At 53.7% G+C, this 19976-nt stretch overlaps 1 protein-coding gene across 4 annotated transcripts; it reads left to right on the forward strand.

Annotated features, from left to right (window-relative positions):
* The first annotated feature begins 8325 nt into the window (after positions 1-8325).
* On the forward strand, positions 8326-18885 carry Card19 (caspase recruitment domain family member 19). 4 transcript variants are annotated; one of them, XM_047525915.1, is made up of 6 exons: positions 8326-8418; positions 13922-14064; positions 16123-16276; positions 17614-17673; positions 17858-17929; positions 18581-18885. In XM_047525915.1, exons 1-6 carry the CDS (start codon positions 8412-8414, stop codon positions 18694-18696), a joined length of 552 nt encoding a protein of 183 aa, XP_047381871.1. In that variant the 5' UTR covers positions 8326-8411; the 3' UTR covers positions 18697-18885. The 4 variants fall into 4 exon arrangements, with proteins under 4 accessions (XP_047381871.1, XP_047381872.1, XP_047381873.1 ...); XM_047525917.1 differs by lacking the exon at positions 8326-8418 and adding an exon at positions 14321-14490; XM_047525918.1 differs by lacking the exon at positions 8326-8418 and adding an exon at positions 14321-14490 and having other exon boundaries at positions 13933-14075.
* Positions 18886-19976: the final 1091 nt, after the last annotated feature.

Here is a 19976-nt window from a genome sequence, read left to right on the forward strand (position 1 = left end):
CTAAGAGAGACCCCTCAAAATACAAAAGGGCTGGTTAAGCACTGCTGGGTTCAATTCCCAGCATCAAAACAAAAGGTGAACTTGGGACTCATTTGATAGCTCCAGGCCCCATCCTCTCTTTGCCTCTGAGCCCCATATTTGTCTTGGGTCAATTAAAAATATGTGCAGTCTTCAAAAATTTGGAGTGTGACCTGTCTCTGGCCATTGAAGAAAGTTGACTCTCCTGCTTCCGACCCGGAGGCTCAGCAGGCACACGGGAGCCACGGGGAAGCAGAAGAGGAGTCAGAGGTCTGCACTCCAGCTGCTCCCTGCCTGCTGATGGCTTTCCAACTGGGACTGAGGTGGGGGACGTGCCTGCACACCCTGCGTGGGGTATCTGGTAGGACACTGAAGGGGAAAGCTCAGACAGGAGTACAAGGTGGCCCCTGCTGTGGATCTGTATGCAGGGGTCAGAAACCACGATGCTCCCGGGTCTTCAGCAGCTCTGGCCAGGGATTGGCATGGGCAACTAAAGGCTCCAGACTCCTCATGCCAAGTTCCAGCCCCACCAACCCCTCTGGGTAAGGTGGGAACCAAGATGGCAGAGGCTGTAAACCCCGGCCACATGGAGCAGGCTAGGGACAAAGAGGCCTGCCCTGAAGGTGTTCCAGTGGATGACCCTGACCACAGCAGCTCTCAGTAGCCAGGAGTTACAGAAATGAGTGTTCAGATTCCCATGGAGGGGCTACAGAAGGTGAAAGGCAAGAGCAGTGGAAGTAAGGAGGGGCCTAGTAGGGCAGAGCAGCTGTCCAGGGGAGCTGTGGCTCACAGGTCACCCCCAAGCCTGCAGCATGGCCTGGGGGTTGCAGCTGGACCAGAGATACTAGCGATACCCCAACAGCAGAACAGCAGAGAGCTGTTCTCCCTCGGGGTTGTTGGAGCTGTGGGGCTCTCCCTCTAGGGATAAGCAAAGGGGGACTAGCCCCCAACTCCCACCCTCCAAATAGAACCCCTAGATGTCCAATTTCTGGGAGGAGAAGGGACCACTTACCACCATGGTCTTTTTGTGGGTTCTTGGACACACCCACTTTGCTTTCCACAAAGGCCTGAACAGCATCCTGTCTGGTGGCCACGGTTGTCCTTCCCCATTTACCTATTGGTTATTTTAGTCAGCTGTTTCACTGCTGGGCTCAAAAGCCCTGACAAGAACAATTTTAAGGAGGAAAAGGTTATTTGGGGGCTCATGGTTCTAGAGGTCAGACCAGAGATGTCCTGTTCCGCTCCTTTGGGCCTATGGTGAGGCAGAGGAAAGCAGCTGGGACACAGCACCAGAAAGCCGAGAGAGAGCTCTGATCACCAAGAACAACTGTACCCCAAAGGCACACTCCGCAATGACCAGCTCTTCCAGCCACACCCTACCTGCCCACAGTTACCAGCCAGTTAATCTCTAGTAGGGGATTAATGTACTGATTAGGTTAAATCTCTCATAACCCAATCATTTCACCTCTAAACCTGCATCTTATCACACATGAGCTTTTGGGGGACACCTCATATCTAAACCATAACCTTAGTTCAAGAAATCAGTAATTAAAAAAAAATTGTTTTTAGTTGTAGATGGACACAATATTTTTATTTTGTTTATTTATTTATAGGTGGTGCTGAGGATCGAACCCAGTGCCTCACATGTGTGAGGCAAGCGCTCTACCACTGAGCTACAACCCCAGCCCAAGAAATCAGTAATTTTTATTATTATATCTGTCATTTGGGAGGTTATGTGGCTGAAACAAGTAACTTCCTAAATCTCAGGGTCTCAAACCACTAAGTTTATTTCCTGCTCGTAGTATGTGTCCAGCTGATGGGCAAGGACTGCTCAGTGGAGTGTCCAGAGCTCCCGGCTGGTAAAGCATCCCCCATTCCAATGCAAGTGTCCAAAATGTTTGTGACAGAGGAAGGGGATGTTGGAGAGGTTTGCACCAGCCACAAAATGCTCTAGCCTGAAAGGAAGTCAGTCATGAGTTTTGCTCGCATCACCTCAACCAACTGACCCCAAGCCACTCAGGCACCAGGAGGTCACTCTCCAGGTGGCCATGAGCAACATCAGGACTACTGTCATCCTCCTCTTTATAGCTTCAAGTCCCCTGAGGCCTGACTCAGCTGTCTTAGATTTGGAGTTGGTGAGAGTGCAAAGCCAAGTTATCAAAGAAACGTGAGTCCCCCTGGAATGGCGTCACTCAAATAACCAGGTGGCTGCATTAACAGAACTGGGCACAGAGGAGACATCACTACTCAGCAGACTCTCCCCAGTGGGGGCCCATGGGGGACGCTGGCTACCTGTTTCATTTTCTTGTTGGTGTAAAACAACAGCAGTGGCAGCCCCCATGCTGGTTCTTTCTGCTTGTTTGCTGGACTCAGCAAGGTGGTTCTTGCTTGTGCTTGCTTCTCACATGCCACTGCATTTGGGCAGTGGCAGGGGGTGGAATCTTCCAGAAGCATCTTCTAGTATGTCTGGTGTGACCTTAACCGAGGCTCTCAGTTGAAACGTAATGTGACCTGAGCTCCCCTCCAGCATGGCAGCTGGGCTTCAAGAGGAAGCATCCCAAGGGACAGGAAGTGGGTGTGGCAGTTCCTTCAGGCCCCGGCCAGGGCAATGTTCCGCTGGTGAGCGATCACTAGTCTCAGTCTCAGCAGAGGACCCCTGAGTCTTTCTCCCTCGCCTGCTGCAGGCCCAAATCCAGGGCTCTTCACTTTCTCTCAGCCACACATTCGATCCCTCAGCAAGTCCTTTGGCTTAACCTCAAAACTCACCCCGCCTACGCCCCCTAACTCACTCCACACTTGCTACCAGCCCTGGACCATTAAAGTGGCCTCCTGGTCTCCAGGCCTCCCGTCAAGCCCCTCAGAGCTTATTTCCACACCTCTGCTTTATCATTGTTGTTTTACTGTAGTCATTTATAAATATACGGTTCAGTGACATCAAGTACATTCACACTGTTATATGACCCCCATCTATCTCTAGACCTTTTCATCATCCCAAACTGAAACACTGTCCCCATTAAACTTTTTTTTCTTTTTGAGATGGAGGTCTTCCTATATTGCTCAGGCTGGCCTCGAATTCATGAGCTCAAGTGATCCTCCTGCCTCAGCCTCCCAAGTACTGAGGACTACAGGCATGTGCCACCACACCTGGCTCTCCTTCCTTTTTAAGGCTCAATAATATTCCACTGGGCGGCTGGGGAGATAGCTCAGTCGGTAGAGTGCTTGCCTTGTAAGCACAAGGCCCTGGGTTCGATCCCCAGCACCCAAAAAAAAAAATAATAATAATAATATTCCACTGTATGGATGGATCACATGTTGTTTATCCATTCATTCACTGATGGACATCTGAACAGTTTCCACCTTTAGGTTATTGCAATTAATATATATTATGTATATATTATAAATATATGTCATATACATTATAACATAAATATCTATTATATATAGCTGGAATTCAAGCTCAGGGTCTCTTGTGATGATATAGTCAGATGTCAGCCAGGGATGGTCTCGTCTGAGGGCTTCACTGGGAGGGAGGATCCACTTCCAAGATGATTGACTCACTCACAGAAGTTGGCTGGGGACCCCAGTTTTCTCTCCAGGGCTGGTTGAGCATCCTAATAATATGGCTACTTGTTCCCTCAGAATAAGCTATCCAAAGTCACAAGGCTGATGCCTCAATACCTCTAAGACCCAGCCTTAGAAGTTACATACCAAGACCTGTGCCCCACTTCACTGGTCACATCAGCCTGGTTCACTGTAGGAGGAGACCACACAATGATGTCATCCCTGGGATCATCTTGGAGGCAGGTGACCCCACCAGGCACCATTTTCCTAAGTGTCCTTCATGGCACTTATTAGCATGATAATTTGTGTCCTCTGTCCACAGGGGAAACTCTGTGGAGCCGGACTTCCTCTGCCAGCCTGTGATCTAACTCAGGGTTGGGCACTTGTTTAGGAGACATTTGTTAAATGAATGAATAAATAAATAAGTGGATGGCTGGTGTCTCCTGGTGATGTGTGGGTGTGGGAGAAGAATGTCCTTGCTTTTCCTCAGTGTTCAGGTCCCTCACCACCTGCGTTGCCTTTTTGCGTGGTCATGGTCAGCTCTAGCCAAGCAGGCCTTTGGCAGTCCATGGGGCCATGTCCCCATGTCCCTGGCCTGGGAACACCATAACTTCAGTCTCAGACTTCAAGAAGGCCACCCTGGCCTCATCACCCTGTATTACAGTGTCTGTCCTTGCCTTCCTGTCCCTCACCCCAGTTGTCAACAGGGTTATTCATGTGCATTCATTAAGTGTCTACTGCATGCTGGTCCTGTGGAGTGGATGCTGTAGCATGATGCCAGTAGGGAAACCCTTTATCAAGCAGTGATGACACTCTGAAGAATGGCAACTTGATGACACTGGGCGGAGCCCAGGGGAGGGAGGATTTCAGGTGAGGCACTAGGAAGAACGTCTGGGTAGAGGGCACAACGCATGGAACAGTTTATAAATGGCAGAGGTGGCGGCTGGAAGAACAGGAAGACTGTGATCCCCAGGAACACGGTCCAACTGGGGGTCACAACTCCTGTGGCTCCTGTGTGCAGACTGGCTATGGGGACAGGCTACGGGGATAGGACAAGGCAGGGAGCCAATGAGGAGGTGGTTGCCAACTTCCAGGGAAGAAATGGGGTGGTGGTCAGAGGTGGGAGTGGGCCGGATATGGGAGGCACTGGGGAGGGAGGGTCCACAGGAGATCCGCTGAAAGGGGCAGGTGAGCAGAGCCAGGAGTAAGGAGGGGGCTGGTCCAGCACAAGGAACCCACAGAGGAACAAGTTTCCCTATGCAACTTGAAGATCATGCTTACTTTCTGATCAGATAGAGCCTGTCAAGATGACAAAATAGGGCAGAGGTGTCAGGGACAGGGCATTTGTGACCCTGACAATTCTTTGCCTGACCAAACTTGAGTTGGGCTCCTTCACCTTCTCTGAGGCCCATCTGTGCACTTCTTTGTTAAATCCAGGTTAAGCAAAGAAAGCTGTGAAGACAGCTTAGCAAGAGCCCAGCACCCTCCATACCTGATCCCCTAAGATAACTGATAGGGTCCATCATCCACCACCATGCCCTGGTGATGTCTGATTGCCCTGGCCTGCCCTCAGCAAGAATCCTGTTAGGTCAATTCGCCCATTTACTGTTGCTATAACTGAATACCACAGACTGGTATTCAAAGAATACAGTTCTGTTTAGTTCTGGAGCATGGTGTCGGCACCTGCTCAGCATCTGGGTCATGGCTGGGTCATGGCATGGTGGAGGGCATAGTGTGGTCACACAGAGCAGGCTTGTTTTTATAACTACTCCCTCAATATCCATTAATCCACTGAGCTATGATGGATGCATCCATTCAGAGAGCAGAGCCCTAACCTTAACGATCCCACCTAGTCCTTCCTCTACATACCTCACAATGAAGATTAACTTTCAACTCGGGTTTGGGTGGGGACATGCAAACTCTAACAGTTGGTTTAACCAGAATGCCCCTTACTCTTGACCTCTCCTTTTAGTAATTTTCCACCCACTGTCCAGCCCCAGCCCTGTCACCGCTCCTTGGTTATAAATCCCCAGTTGTCCTTGCTGTATTCAATGTTGAGTCCAGTTGTGGTGTGTGTGTGTGTGTGTGTGTGTGTGTACACATGTGTGCATAGGTTGCTGGGGACTGAACCCAGGGGCACTCTACTACTGAGCTCCCAGTCTTTTTTATTTTATATTTTTATTTTGAAACAGGGTCTGTTACTGAGGCTGGCCTCTAACTTTAAATATTCCTGCCTCAGCCTCCTGAGCCACTGGGATTACAGGCATGTGCTATGGTGACCAGAATGAACCCCATTCTATACCGAGGTCTTTTTCTCTATTGCATACTCCTGAATAAAGTCTGTTTTACAGACTGTGACTACTGGCCAGCTCTGATTTTTCTGATAATGTCCAAGGACAGGGTTCTCAGTGACTCCCCAGGAGGTGAAGGGCAACCTCAAATAGTATAGAATTCTGCACAGGGTGATCTGGGTTCTCCCACCATGTGAGACCCATAGTGCCCGAGAACCCAGTGAGGGTCCAGGACCTCAACCCTCTCGATCTGCAGGAGCTCACTTTCCATTGGGGCCCAAACAGCTGCAGCCAGCAGGAGTCAACCAAAGGGAGGATGCCAGCATTACTCTTACTTCCACCCCCAACTTGGCACGTTGGGGAGAGTGCCCAGGGTCCATCCTCAGACCTCGGGGTGCCTGTTCCCACTTGCAGCCCTTGGGGTAGGCATCAGAGCAAGAAGCCCCCTTGCATGTCTGAAGTTTTCCTACTCCAGCTGAGGCCTAATGCCCCCACAGGCCTGGAGGTCACATCCTGAGTGGTACAAGGTGTACAGTCCCTGTGAAGTGGGGTGGGGTCCTTAGCCCAAATTCTATACGAAGTCTGGATTTCTGGAGAGCAGCAGCCTGCACTTGGGAGACCCCATCCTGGCTGCTAGACCTGGGGCAAGGGACCTCTAAGCCTTAGTTTCACCATCCCCATGTGGCCGAGTAGTCCTGCGTGTGCAGGAGCAGCTGTGATGGTAGAATGCTGGCCTTCCTAGGAGCCAGGGTTCCCTGAAAGTGGGCGGTACCTGGAGCTCCGCTGTCCCTACCCAGTCCTGGCACTTATGACTTTGACATTACTCCTCAGGGGTAAAATGAATGCAGAGGGGTCAGTGCTAGATGCCACAACATAGTGTGATACATATGGAAAAACTGGGGTTAGGCAGCATTCTAGGGTGGTGCCCAAGGCCTGGGGTCTGGGCGGGAAGTCTCCCAGGTTTGTCCAGGAGTGGCACAGGTCAGGCACACACCTGCCCTGGGGCAGGGCCTGCACATGTTGTTCTTCTGGTCCTGAGTACGCCTCTGACCTGCTCTGAAACTGCCCAATCTTGTGGGGAACCTGAGCCAGGCTCATCACCAGTTTTTGGTGAGGGGTGTGTATACTGACCACCACAACTGTGCCCAAGAGTTTGGGGTTTCCTGGTGATAACTGCAACCGAATCTCAGGATCACTGTACAAGCCCCCTTTATGAAGAGAGGCTGGAGCACAGGGGAGAACTGAGGCACAGTGCTGCAGGCCACCTGGACCACAGGGACCCCTGTGCTGTCCCAGAAGTGAACTCTGAGCTTGGGCCCCCATTCCTGGTCAGCCTTCAACACATCAAATTGGTGAAGTCTTGGGGGTACAGCTGGCACAGGCAGGGAAGGAGACAAGTAAAATCAAACACCTGTCCACTGTTGATGGTTATGAGGGTCCTGTTCACCCCCACACAACAGGTATCATTTCATAGCTGGGACAGGGCACATTTGCATCATATGGGGCTAGGGGTTCCTGTGGTGGGCATCAGAGCTGGAAAGGCCAGGCCAATGACAGAGGGGGTAGTGGGCAGGGAAGTGGAGAGATTTGTCTGAAGTCACCCATTTTATAGGTGGAGAAATTAAGGTTCAGGCAGGTTAATGACTTTCCCAGTTAGGGTCACAATGCCAGGGTCGTGTTTTCTTTTACAGATGGATGCCCCAATAGGAAACTACCCCACCCAGGACACACTGTTGAGTCTCAATTCTCCTCTCGCCTCGAGGAACGTCACTGTTCAAGCCCTACTTACTTAGGCTGACCTGTTAGTGGGCTACTGGATGCCCACTAACCCTCTGCTCCTGGCCTGACTTCCTGCATGACCTTGAGTGAAGTATGTCTTCTCTGAGTCTCAGTTTACTAATCTCGAAGGTAGGTGCGGTGGTCAGGGGCGGAGCTGCACGGCAGAAGGAGGCAGGCAGCACCTAGGCCTCCTGGATCTCAGCCGCAAACAGGCAGGATCCGTGGGGTTGAGGCCAAAGACAGAGGCTTGCACCTGGAGGAGCTCCTGGGTTTTTGGAGCAGCTTGCTGGGGGCGGGATTAGACTGAGGGAGGAGCCAGCGGGGGGCGAGATTCGGGGTTCCTCGCGGCTTCATAAGGACGCTACGGTAGCGGGACTCCAGCGCCTGGGCTGCGCCCTCGGAAGCGGGGTTCGGCGAAGGGTGGGGCTCAGCGGCCCGCGGCGCCGCAGCCCAGGACCGCGAGGGGCGGGCTTCCACCGAGGGGCGTGGCTTAGAATCCAGCCAGTGCGCCGCCGACGCTCCCTGGGCGTGGCCTAGCGGGAAGGGGCGGGGCTAAGAGCTCCACGCGGCGTCGTTACCCAGGCCGGCGAGGGGGCGGGGCCCGGCGAAGGGCGGGGTTTGGAGCTGGCGGCGACGTCGCCGTCGCATTCGGGCGGGGTCTAGCGGGAAGGGGCGGGGTTTAGGGCCCGACCTGCGGGCGGCGGTCACCGGAGCCCGTGGGCCGGGCGGCGGACAGAGGGGCGGACAGCCGTGCCGTCCGCCATGACAGGTGGGCGCAGGGCCAGACCAGCGGCAGGAGCCGAGTGACCTTGGTCTCCAGCTGTTGGCGGCGACTCGGGTGCAGCCGCGCGCGTTGGGGGTTCTCCTGGGCTCTGCGCGGCGGGGCGGTGGGTGCCGGGGGTCTTCAGGCGCGGAGGTCGGGCGCCGGTGCGGGACCGAGGAGGCAGACATCACAGGTGAGCTCGGGCGCAGGTGCACGGCCACGGTCCGGGCTCTGCCGCTGCATCTGTGGGTTGGAGAGGCGTCCCGGGATGGGACTGAGTCTGAAAATAGGAAGTGGTACTCCCTGCAGGGCTGCAGTGATTTGGCACGGAGATAACGCACATCCCCGCAGCCACCCGGAGGAAGGGGCAGGATGGGCGTTGCGTTCCTGGGCAGTGTGTGATACCTTTGGAACTCTAGCACTTCCTGCTCCCTCGGTTCGGCCGCACCCCCTTACCCTAGACAGGCCTAGGGAAATAGGAGATAGCTGGACTCTCCTGGAGACATTTGTGCTCCAGACTTAGTGGCCCCAGCCAGCCTCCCCCATTCGCCATGGCCTTTCTGGTCGGAGGACCCACCCACCTTCTTGCTCATCTCCTGCTCTGTGAACTTTACCATGTGAGAATTCACCAGCGTGATGGGCCAGTGAGGGACCCCATGGCAGAACAATTGGGGAAGTGGGGGCTCCCAGATGCCACACCTCTGTTCCTAAGGGTCTCACTCTTCTGCAACATGAGGTGACCCTGGATCAGTGTGGTTCCGAAAGTCTCCACTTCTGTCCTCTGCACTCATTGGAGTCTGGGGCCCAGGTCCTGCACAAATATACAGACTCATGAACTGGAACCAGTGACTTCCAAGATACCAGTTCAGAAGAGATCCCAGCTGCCACCTGCTCTCCTTTGTCATTGCTACATCCCTTCTTATTTGTGGCTGTCATTTCTGGGTACCTGCTGTGTACTGGGTCCTGCATTGGGCACTTCCTGGCCAGAATGACTGTATGGAGACCTGTGGAATATCATGTCTGCATATGAATGAGGAAACAAAGTGACAGAGGCAGAATGAGAGCCCTGGTCCCAGCATGCTCAGTGCCCCAGCTCCTTTAGCAAGTCCATCAGAATGCCTGAGGCACACAGGTTACAGCCGTGTTGACCTTTAGGGAGCTATGATAGTGGCTGAGTTAGTTAGCCCACTCCAAGGGGGGTCTGGGGGCCAGGGAAGTCTTCTTGATGAAGGAACCCTCCAACTGGGAGACCACAGCCAGGCAGGGGTCCTCTGGACTCTGACAGTGGAAAGAGTGCACCCTTTCTTCCTACCTTCTCCTTGTTAGACCTCTAGACATTTCTCACATGACAGCAAGCATGTATGAGCTGATGTCTGCAGAACACTGAGGACAGTGTCTGCCTGGGGCAGGTGTTCCACTGAAGTTATCTGCCTTGTCGTATGCTGAGTGGTGGGACAAGAGGAGCTTCTGGAAGAGACTTGGGAAGAAGATTGATGCCCAAGGGTCTGGACCCTAGTAGGGTGGAACCAAAGGAACTCAGGAAGACCTTGTGGGAGGAGGACAATGAGCTGGGTACCAGTTAACTAGTTGTTCTCTGTCCTGGCATGGTTGTAGGCTCTCCACCCAAGCCGAAGGACTCTGGGGCCTGTTGAGACCTAAGCAAGAACTGCCCCAGGGCCCCAGATGCTAAGCTAAGGGCTTTGATCTGGGCTGAGGAGAAAGAATTCAGACCGGGGTGACAAGAGTGACATCCATTTGTCTGACATTAGCTGGGCAGGAAGGGGAGGGCCTGGGTGGGCCTTGAAAAGTTGTGTGTGGGTTTTTCACAGAGCAATCCATTTTCCTTTATCCTATGAAAACAGTCTTGGCCTTGTTTACCAGGGCCTGGCCCCGAGGTGGGGGTCCCAGCTTGTGTTTCGTGCTTCCCAGCGGCTACATGTGTGTGGTTTGCATGCACAGCTCACAAGAACCACAGGAAGCCCAGCCTGGAGCCATGCAGCCAAGCTCAGCCCCTGGGCTGTGCTGCCCGTGCCAGGTGACTCAGGGCTTCTGTGACTCATGGCTTGTGGGCAGCAGAAATCCTGCTAGGGTAGCTGCTTGCAGGGTAGGAGGAGGCTGCTAGAGGATGTTGGCCAATGTCCACCAACAGATCTCACCCTTGGGCCTTGGACCAGTACCCATTCATTTTAGAATTCCTTAGAGAGTGCATGTGGTTCTTGGCTTTGTGTCCATGTCATCACACACACTGGGGAGACAGCACTGGATAGGCAGCCTTGGTCTTGCTTCTGTCTGGCAGGGAGCAGCCCCTTAGAGCCAGTTATACTGTTGATTTGCATGTTCATGAGAGAGGCAGAACATCTGGATGTCAAGAGGTGGCACCAGTGCAACTGTACATGGGTCCTGACCTTGGAACTGTCACTTCCTAGCTGACTGCAGTCTTGAACAGATATCTGATCTTCTTTCTGTGCCTCAGTTTCTTTGAGAACAAGGGTGGAGGTTGTGCAGAGCTGGGGGAGGACGGAGGGTATAGGTAGGCGTAGTGCCCACAGCACACCCAGCAAGTGGGATTGCTCCGTGCAACCAGTTCATCTTTACTCTGCAGTGGGAGAGGAGACCACAGTGCTCAATGCGCCCGGCCACATGACAACCTGTGCTTAGCTGCCTCACTGTGACCAGGCTGCTGGCAGTCATCTTCCATGCAGTATGTTGGGCTCAGCCAGCATTTCTAGTCCCCAACTGCTTTTGGTGTGGCCATGGTGATGGCTCAGGCAAATGATGGCATGCTAATGTGCCAAAGCGTGGACCTGGCAGAGGCAATGGCTGTGAAATAGAGCAGCTCCCTTCCCCAGAGTTCCCTGCAGAGCCAGTGTCTGGGGTAAGATGTGTTTGTGGGGTTACATGGTGAATGCAGCCCCCACCCTCAACACTGTGAACCCCTGGAGGACATTGCAGAGTTCCTGGCCCAGGGCAGGCGTGCTGACAGGCTGTCCCCACCTCGGCACAGCTACCTTCGGGGATGGGAGAATTGGGAAGGTGGAAGAAACACCAGCCAGGAGGAAGCAGCCGCTGAACAGAGATGTGAGGGAAACAGCCTATTGAGTCTGTGCCCCAAGGATGAGACCAGAGAAGGGGCCCACTTTTCCAACAGGAAAACCCTATTTTAGGAAAGGTCAGCCTTACAGAAGTATGATCTTATGAGTAAATGGACTTGTTTTTAGTGGACAGTTTGGTAAGTTTTGACAAATGTCAACACCGTGTAACTATCAGCCTGGGCAGAATCAAGACAGCACATTTGTCACTCTGGTCCTTTGTACTCCTTCTCAGGTAATTTCCCCCTAAAGCAGGGCCTGATCTGCTCTCTGTGACCCCCATTTTTCTCTAGAATTTCTCTGTTTTTGAGGAACTGTTGTGCTGTTTTACACGGGGACTCACCATTTTACATTTCCACCAGTGCAGTGGACTTTGAACTTCTTCACATCTTCCCCATCACTGAATCTTTTACTGTATAGCTATCCTGATGAGTATTATGAAGAGCTATTTCAACGTGGTTTTGATTTGCATTTCCTAATGGTTAGTAATGTTGAGCATTTTTTATGTGCTTATTGACCAGTTCTTCATCTTCTCAGTAGACAGTGTCTACTCAGTACCTGTGTGTGTGTGTGTGTGTGTGTGTGTGTGTGTGTGTGTGTGTGTATTATTGGAGATTGAACTCAGGGGTGCTCTACCACTGAGCTACATCCCCAATCCCTTTTTATTTTGAGATAGGATCTCGCTAAATTGCAGAGGGTGGCTTCAAACTTGCAATTCTTCTCCTGAGCAGCTGGGATTACAGGCATGTGCCACTGTGCCCAGCTTAATTTGTGCCTTTTGATTAGATAGATTAACCTATTTACATGTACAGTAATTGCTGATAAGGAATGACCTATTTCTGCCATTTTGCTCCTTATTTTCTGTATGTCTTGTAGCTTTATGGACCCTTGTTTCCTCTATTATTGCTTTTGTGTTTAGTTCATTTTTGGTAGTAAAACATTTTTGAGTCCCTAATTTCCTTAAAAATTTTTTTTGTAGTTATAGATGGACAGAATGCCTTTATTTTATTTTATTTTTTTTTAGGTGGGGAGGGATACTGGGGATTGAACTAAGGAGCACTTGACCACTGAGCCACATCCCCAGCCCTATTTTGTATTTTATTTAGAGACAGGGTCTCACTGAGTTGCTTAGGGCCTCACTATGTTGCTGAGGCTAGCTTTGAACTCGTAATCCTCCTGCTGCAACCTCCCACACATCTGGGATTACAGGCATGCGCCACCACTCTGACCTTATTTGTTTATTTTTATGTGCTGCTGAGGATCGAACCCAGTGCCTCACACATGCTAGGCAAGCACTCTGCCACTGAACTACAGTCCCAGCCTTGTTTTGTTTCCTTTTGTGTACATTCTAGATATACACAAACTTGAAGATTACATGTAATATCCTCAACTTGTTACAGTCTAATTTGAATTGATACCAACCTAACCTCAGTCATGTGCGTGCGTGTGTTTCTATAAAGTTCCATGCCTGCCCCCAGCCTGTATACTTGGGTCAGTGGGACAAGTGGCCACAGTCCCCGCCAGAATCCTGTGCTCCCTGTGCCTGCCCCCCTCCATACCACCCCTCAGCTTTAAAGACCTGTCCTTCTATGAAGCATTCTTTTTTTATGAGTTCATTTTAGTTATATTTAATATTAGGGCTCATTTCGACATAATTATACAAGTGTGGAATATAATTTGCTCTAATTCAGTCCCCAGTACCTCCCCTTTTCCTCTCCTCCCTCCCCTGATCCTTTTCCTCTATGCTACTGATCTTTCTTTTATTTATAGTTTTTAAAAAATTAGTACCTCGTGGATGTACATAAAGGTGTGATTCACTAGGCTGTTCACATATGGCTCTTAACACAGTTCAGTCAGGTTCTTAATGGAGGAGACAGTACAATGGTGATGATTCTAAAAAGATTCAGAAAGAGCAGAGACAAAGTGCAGGGCTTGCTGGTTTGCCATTGGTGGAGCTTCTCGAGGCCTTCCAGACGTGCTTTGTGCCTTGGCGACACCGGCACAGACCCCGAGCCCTGTGTCCTGCATCTGCATGGTGGGGAGCCCCTGGGCCTTCTCTGAGCTGCCTGCAGCCTCCCGACCCTGACTAGGCCCCATGGAAAATGGCCCCTTCTCCTCTCTGAGTTTATTTCCTGTGATAAGCTGTCGGGCATAGAAAAGGGGCAGAGAATTCAGCCCCTTTAGATCCCCGGTCCTTGCCTCCTTCCGTCTTCTGGCAAGGCGCGTTGGCAGGCGGGGTCAGCTCTCCTTGCATCGATGCCCGCTGTGCAGGGTGCAGGATCTGTGAGCCTGCAGGTGTGCCCCTAGAGGTCGCCCTCCCAGTGGGGGTGGGGCCTCCCACGGCCAGGACGAAGGGTACTGCCTTTGGTTCCCATGGGGCTGTACTGGCTCAGGCCCTGTGCTACCTGTGTCTGTTCCAGATCAGACCTACTGTGACCGCCTGGTGCAGGACACACCTTTCCTGACGGTCCAAGGGCGCCTGAGTGAACAGCAGGTGGACAGGATTATCCTTCAGCTGAATCGCTACTACCCACAGATCCTCACCAATAAGGAGGCCGAAAAGGTGCTGAGGAGGTGAGGGTGGGGGTGCCCAGGATGCCTCTCGGTTCCCCTTCCTTCCCAGACTGGGAGGAGCCGGTACTGTGGTCATCTTCCCAGGAGACCGCACACCAGATGCCTCAGGATAGCTCACAGTGACACCCTGGGCCTGGGCGCTGGAGCTGCCCAAGCCCGAAACCTTTGAAGTGACCTAAAAGGGCCCAGAACAGCAACCCTCTGCCTGTCTCTTCACATGCCCTCATATCTGCTGCCCTTTCCAGATTTGTGGAGGGGTTATAGGAGGTGACACATGACAACATACGATAGCCAGTGACATCAGGAGATCGGGAGGGGAGAACGGATGGGGCTGAGGGGGAAGGATGGAAAGTTCCTGCTTGGCCTCATCCTGGTGCCACCTGGAAGCTGCTCACGTATCTTCCAAAGGATCGAGGTGAAGACTTGCTTCCGTTTCCTCTTTGTTTGCTGCTCTCGTGTATAAGGCTAGAAGGCCCAGCCCCTCAGAGGTGGACCGACAGGGGCTGACCTGCCTCATGGCCAAGCTCATGCTGCCCTGTTCAGAGTGCTGAGGGAGGTTGGTCCCAGTGGGACCTTGGCATCCCCATCTGTGACGTGGGCATGAAGCCCTGGGTACTGACAGGCTGTGGGGTGGACTGACTCACCTGAGCTGGCTAAATAGCTCCTGGGTGCCCTGCTCCAGGAGGGTCCTTGCAAGCAGCCAGTCATCGCCTTTTATAGAGGAGGCTGCTGAGGCCCAAGAAGCTGCCACATGCCAGGGTCATCCATCACAGGAGGTGAGGTCACACCCTGGCTTTCTCAGAACTGTCGGTGCCACAATGGCTCTGCTGGATATGACATTTGAGATGCAGTTCCTGAGCTCTGTCCCAGGAGGTCTAATGCTGCCCAACTTCCCTGGGGCTAAGGGACCCTAATGGGTGCCCCAGGTTTCAGGGACACTGGATGAGAGAGTTGGGCATGCCCTGAACCAAGCTCCTGCTCCTGCCCTGAGCCATCTGTCCCTGGCACCACTCACAGAACTGGAGGACTGGGCAGCTGGTGCCAGAGACCCACAAGGCCTTTGCAGTTCAGGTCCTGCCCATGGTCTCCCCACTGGGTGACCCTGAATGAGTCCCTTCCCATCTCGGAGCTGCAGTTCTGTCACTGGGTGTGGGGGTCACAGTGCCACTTGCAGGGCTGCCCTGAGGTTTGGGCCTCTTCTGGAGCCTCTCCTGGGACAGGCAGGATCAGCGAGGACTGAACTAGAGCCAACTTCTGCTACAGCCTCACATGCTGCTGCTATTATGAAAGTCACCAAGTGATTTAAAGTGATGAACTCGAATTCCTCTCATGGTAGATAGACGTCTAATACATGCTCATCTTTAAACTTTTGAAGGCTTTTCAGTGTTTTTACAGTGGAAAGGGAACCAACCACTTCATACCAGACGCACCTGCTGTCTGTTCTTGTCACACTATGCTTTGCCACCAGGGGGAAGCACCAGGCCACAGCCTCTTGGTCTCTGTCCACTGACCAGTGAGTGCCAAGCCCTCTGTCCACCCATTAAGCACATCAGAAGAGCCGGTTCACTCCCCAACTCGGTTTAAATACTTGACGCATGTTCTTCTAGACTGCACATTACTAGAAGTTATCACTTATGCCATGACTTCATCAATACCCTGGAATGATCCTACCAAGTGGGCTTATTATTCCCTTTCTACAAATAAAGAAACTAAGACTTAGAGGGGTTGAAGCAACTCACTGCAAGCACACAGGAAGCCACATGAAGTCCTGTTACATAGGATGATGTCCCCTACCCGTGCTTCCTTTGTGACTTCTCCCAGTCTGCTTCCCGCCTGCCCCCACCCAAGCAGTAAGGATTAGCAGCAATGCCCCTGGCAGTGCTGTTGTCAGGGCCACCTGACGTGGCTAAGAGGCCGTGGGGCTTGCAGGCACTGCCCTCTGTGGGAGTTCTGATACTTGGGGACACTGCTGCTGGGGACTCTGAACCCAGCACCCTGCCCTGATCCACTGTTGCCCTTTCCAGCCTGCTCTTTCTTCCTCTCCCAGTTTCGGAACCCCAAGGTGTCCCTGCGCCTACGACTCTGTGACCTCCTGAGCCACCTGCAGCGGAGTGGTGAGCGGGACTGCCAGGAGTTCTACCGAGCCCTGTACATCCACGCCCAGCCCCTGCACAGCTGCCTGCCCAGCCGCCACACGCTGCGTAAGTCCCCTCCCCAACGCAAATGCTCCAGGCAGGGCCAGGGAGGCTCCCCAGCCGGCTGTGGATGGCATGCGCGTCATCGGTGCCCATCTGAGTCTGTGGCGGCCCAGGCCTGGGCATCTCCTTCCTTGCCCACTCCGGGGGAGAGTGTCACCGCAACACGGATCTCTGTGTGCCTGTCTCTCTTTCTGCCTTTCCCCTCTCCCAGTCTCTGTCTCTGTGTCTACTTCTGTCTCCACCTCTCCCTCTCTGCCTCTGCCTCTCTCCTGTCTCTGTCTCTCCCGCTTCTCTCTGCCTGTCCCTTCTTCTCATGCCAGTTTTCAGAGGCCAGCATCCCACACATCTGCCCCTCCTTCCCTCCCCAGTCTCACTCACCGCGGGGTCTCTCTGAGCTGACGGCGGCCCTGTCCTGTGGCCGCAGGGTGCTCCCAGGCCATTCCTGCTTGGAGTTACCTGATTCTTGGCAGACACTGAGGTCGTGTCGCCTTCTGCCCTGCCAGCCTGCGCATGTGGGGTTTCTGCAGGGTATCATTGGGCATGGACAGCCAGTTAGAGGCTCGTGCATTTTGATTCAGAGAGTTCTATCCCATGGACGGTGCACCCCCAGGCCATGGGGGTGTGCAGGTCCCAAGGGTCTGGGGTCCTCTGAGCTTCTGGGACCAGGAAGGGTACAAGAAGTCTGGAATGGTGGCTCCATTCTGAGGCGTCTGTGCTTGGGCCTCGGGGAGGAGGGGCTGCTGCCCCCAACCAGAGGGATGATGTGGCTCCGCCCAAGCTGCTCAGGCCTGTGCCTCTGATCCCAGGAGGCCTGCCCAGGCCTCACAGGGTACGCTATGGACACTTGAGGGCAGAGTGAGCAGGCCCTCTCACCCGAGCCACAAGTGCTCCGGGGGTCTTCCAGAGCGTAGTTGGGGCCCAGCCACGCTGCTGCTGATGGTGAAGGACCTTCTGGGCTCCTAGATGCTCCCAGGGCCTGTTCAGTAGACAGGCTTCCTGGAAAGGACCACAGTGAGGTCTGGGGAGAAGCCCCAGCCCAGCTGCCCCTGGTGAGACAGTCACCATGATGCCAGCAGCTGGCTGGATGGTGGATATTCATGCTGCATTGGTGTCGGTGGCCAAGAACGATGATGTCACAGTAATTGAACCAAAGAACTGCAGGGTTCCCTGAGGAGGCTGATTTGCCAGGTTCTGGCCTGGCCAGAACCACGCAGCAGTGTTTAGCCATGGGAGGGCCCAGTGGCTTCAGGAGGTGGCATGGCCGTGCATTTCCCGTGGGGTGACCACCTCGCTCTCGGGCTCAGCCCATGACTAACCATGCCCTGTGATTCTGTTTCCAGAAAACTCAGATTGCACAGAGTTCGACTGGGGCGACAAGAGCCACGAGCTGAGTGACCGGGGTAACGTCCCCGCCACCTCCCTCCCCCTTTCTTTCTCTTTCCTCCCCACCCTCAGGGCTCTGCCTCTGTCCCAGGGGCTACTCCATCCCAAGTCAGGCTCTACTCCTAGCTTTCTTTTTGTGGACAGGCCCCCTGAGCTGCTCTGGCTTAGCGTGGGGGCCTGTTCACACTTGTTTCTCCCCAGGACCCATGAGCTTCCTGGCGGGCCTCGGCTTGGCTGCTGGACTGGCCCTCCTCCTCTACTGCTGTCCTCCAGGTGAGTGCAGGTAGGCCCTCAAGAGACCCCAGGAGAGTAGGGCTCCATCTCAGGACTGCCTGTGCTCAGCCACTGACCAGGGTCACCAAGAGAGGGCCCTGAGCCCTGCCCACAGCGGAAGCTCCTTGGCCTCTCCCTGCCCCAGTTTCCCCACCTATACAGTGGGACAGTTTCAGGACTACCTGTGAGGCACCCCCATGCCCGGCCCTGGTCGCCCCTGCTCCGCCCCTAGCATCAGAGAATGAGGAGCCTTGGAAGGAGCGGGCAGCTGGAAAGCCCGGCACACCTGTGAGCTTGAGTCATGGGGCCCTTAGCAGGCCACCTCCCCAGAGCCTCCAGGCTTCCTGTCCGTAGTGTCACAGGCCTGGCAGCAGGAGGCCACTGAGACCCAGCAGCTGCAGCGCAATGCAGATGGTCCCACCTCCCCTTTTCTGTGATGCCTAAGTTTGTCACCTCAGGAAGGGCCTGTGGGTCACTTAAGGAGCCATGGGCTTCAGGGTCTGCCTAGATTCTTGTCTTTCAACTCAAACACCAAGACCGTGAGCGGGAGGGAGTGACAGCCCGCCCCAGCTGCCATGCAACCCAGCCAGGCAGGACAGAGTTCCCCTTCATGGCTGGTTCTTAAATGTTTCCTCCCCGTTTGTCTTCCAGACCCCAAAGTGCTGCCAGGGGCCCGGCGTGTCCTTGGCTTCTCACCTGTCATCATCGATAGGCATGTCAGCCGCTACCTGCTGGCCTTCCTGGCAGATGACCTCGGGGGGCTCTGACAGACCCAGGCCTAGAGGATCTTGCCCTCTGCTCAACCAAAGAACCCCCTGGCTGCCTGCCCAGGGGCCGGCACTTCTTTTTCTAAGCGCTATTTTTCATTATTTATAATTTCTATATGAAGAACATCACCTTTACCCTACGAGGTGCTTAATGATATTAAACATTCACGTCCACTGGTTCTCTCTTGCTCCCTTTCTCAGAAGATTTTTTACATGATTCTGACTGGCTGCTCCTGCGTGGGCTGGGTTGGGGGGTGTTCCCAGCAGCCGAGATCCAGCCCTCAGCCTAGACCCAGGCAGGTGCCCCCACCTAGGCTCCCTGTGCCAGCTGTCCTCTCGGATGCTAGGCCCCACAGTCCCCACTCCTGCTCCACCTCTGAGCCTTTCTGGCTCTTCCCTGCCCAGTGTCCTTGGTAGCCCCATATCTGGTCTCTGTCCAGTTCCAAAGGCGGGGAGGTGGGGAGGATGGACTTGAGTCACTGGCTTGGCAGTTCTGCTGACTCTGAATCCCAGGCCTGGCCACCGTGGGTTTGGGGTAGTAGTGGGCCCTGTAGGCCTGCAGGGGGTGCCTGCTGCTCCGAGCATCCACATGTGTTAAATCTGATCCGACCAACAAACCTACAAGGTAGGGACCATTATCCCCACTTTCCTGATGAGGACACTGAGGCCCAGAAAAAGGGTCACTCAGGCAGTAAAAGAAGCGAGGACATTAGGCCAGATCTGAACTCAAGCTAACCTTGTTCTTGTCCTTTCCTGTGATTGTCCAAGGAAACACCTGACTCCACCCTCCTGGCCAGGTCCCCTCCCTTGGCCTCTTGGACACTGTCCAGTCACCAGAGCATTAGCTCCTCCACATCCCAGGTCAACCACTGTGACCTGGGAACAGAGGTCCCAAGAGAGCTGGAACCTCAAACCCACCCATTCACCGTTAAGGCGAAAGAGAATCCAGTGCTGTCAAGCATGGGTTGGGCAGGTCCAGGGCCCAGGCTTCCGCCCTGTCAGATACATCTGTGGTCACACCTATGGCAGGAGACAGACATACCTGCAAAGGCCACCCTACCCACAGGAGAAGAGATCTAGACTTTGAGAACAAAGCAGTCTACAGAACCTTCTAGATCTTTTAGAGATGAAAAATGTCACTGCATCTGAGGTCTAACTGCATCTGGAACAGGGCCCTGCTCCCTTGACTGATATGACTGCCCATCTTATTTCCACCGCCGGCCTCAACCTTGGGATCCATCCTGGAAATATCCCTCTGCCCTTGGCTTCCATCGGCAGAC

The sequence above is a fragment of the Sciurus carolinensis genome, chromosome 15 (genome assembly GCF_902686445.1).
Source record: "Sciurus carolinensis chromosome 15, mSciCar1.2, whole genome shotgun sequence".
Taxonomy (NCBI): domain Eukaryota; kingdom Metazoa; phylum Chordata; class Mammalia; order Rodentia; family Sciuridae; genus Sciurus; species Sciurus carolinensis.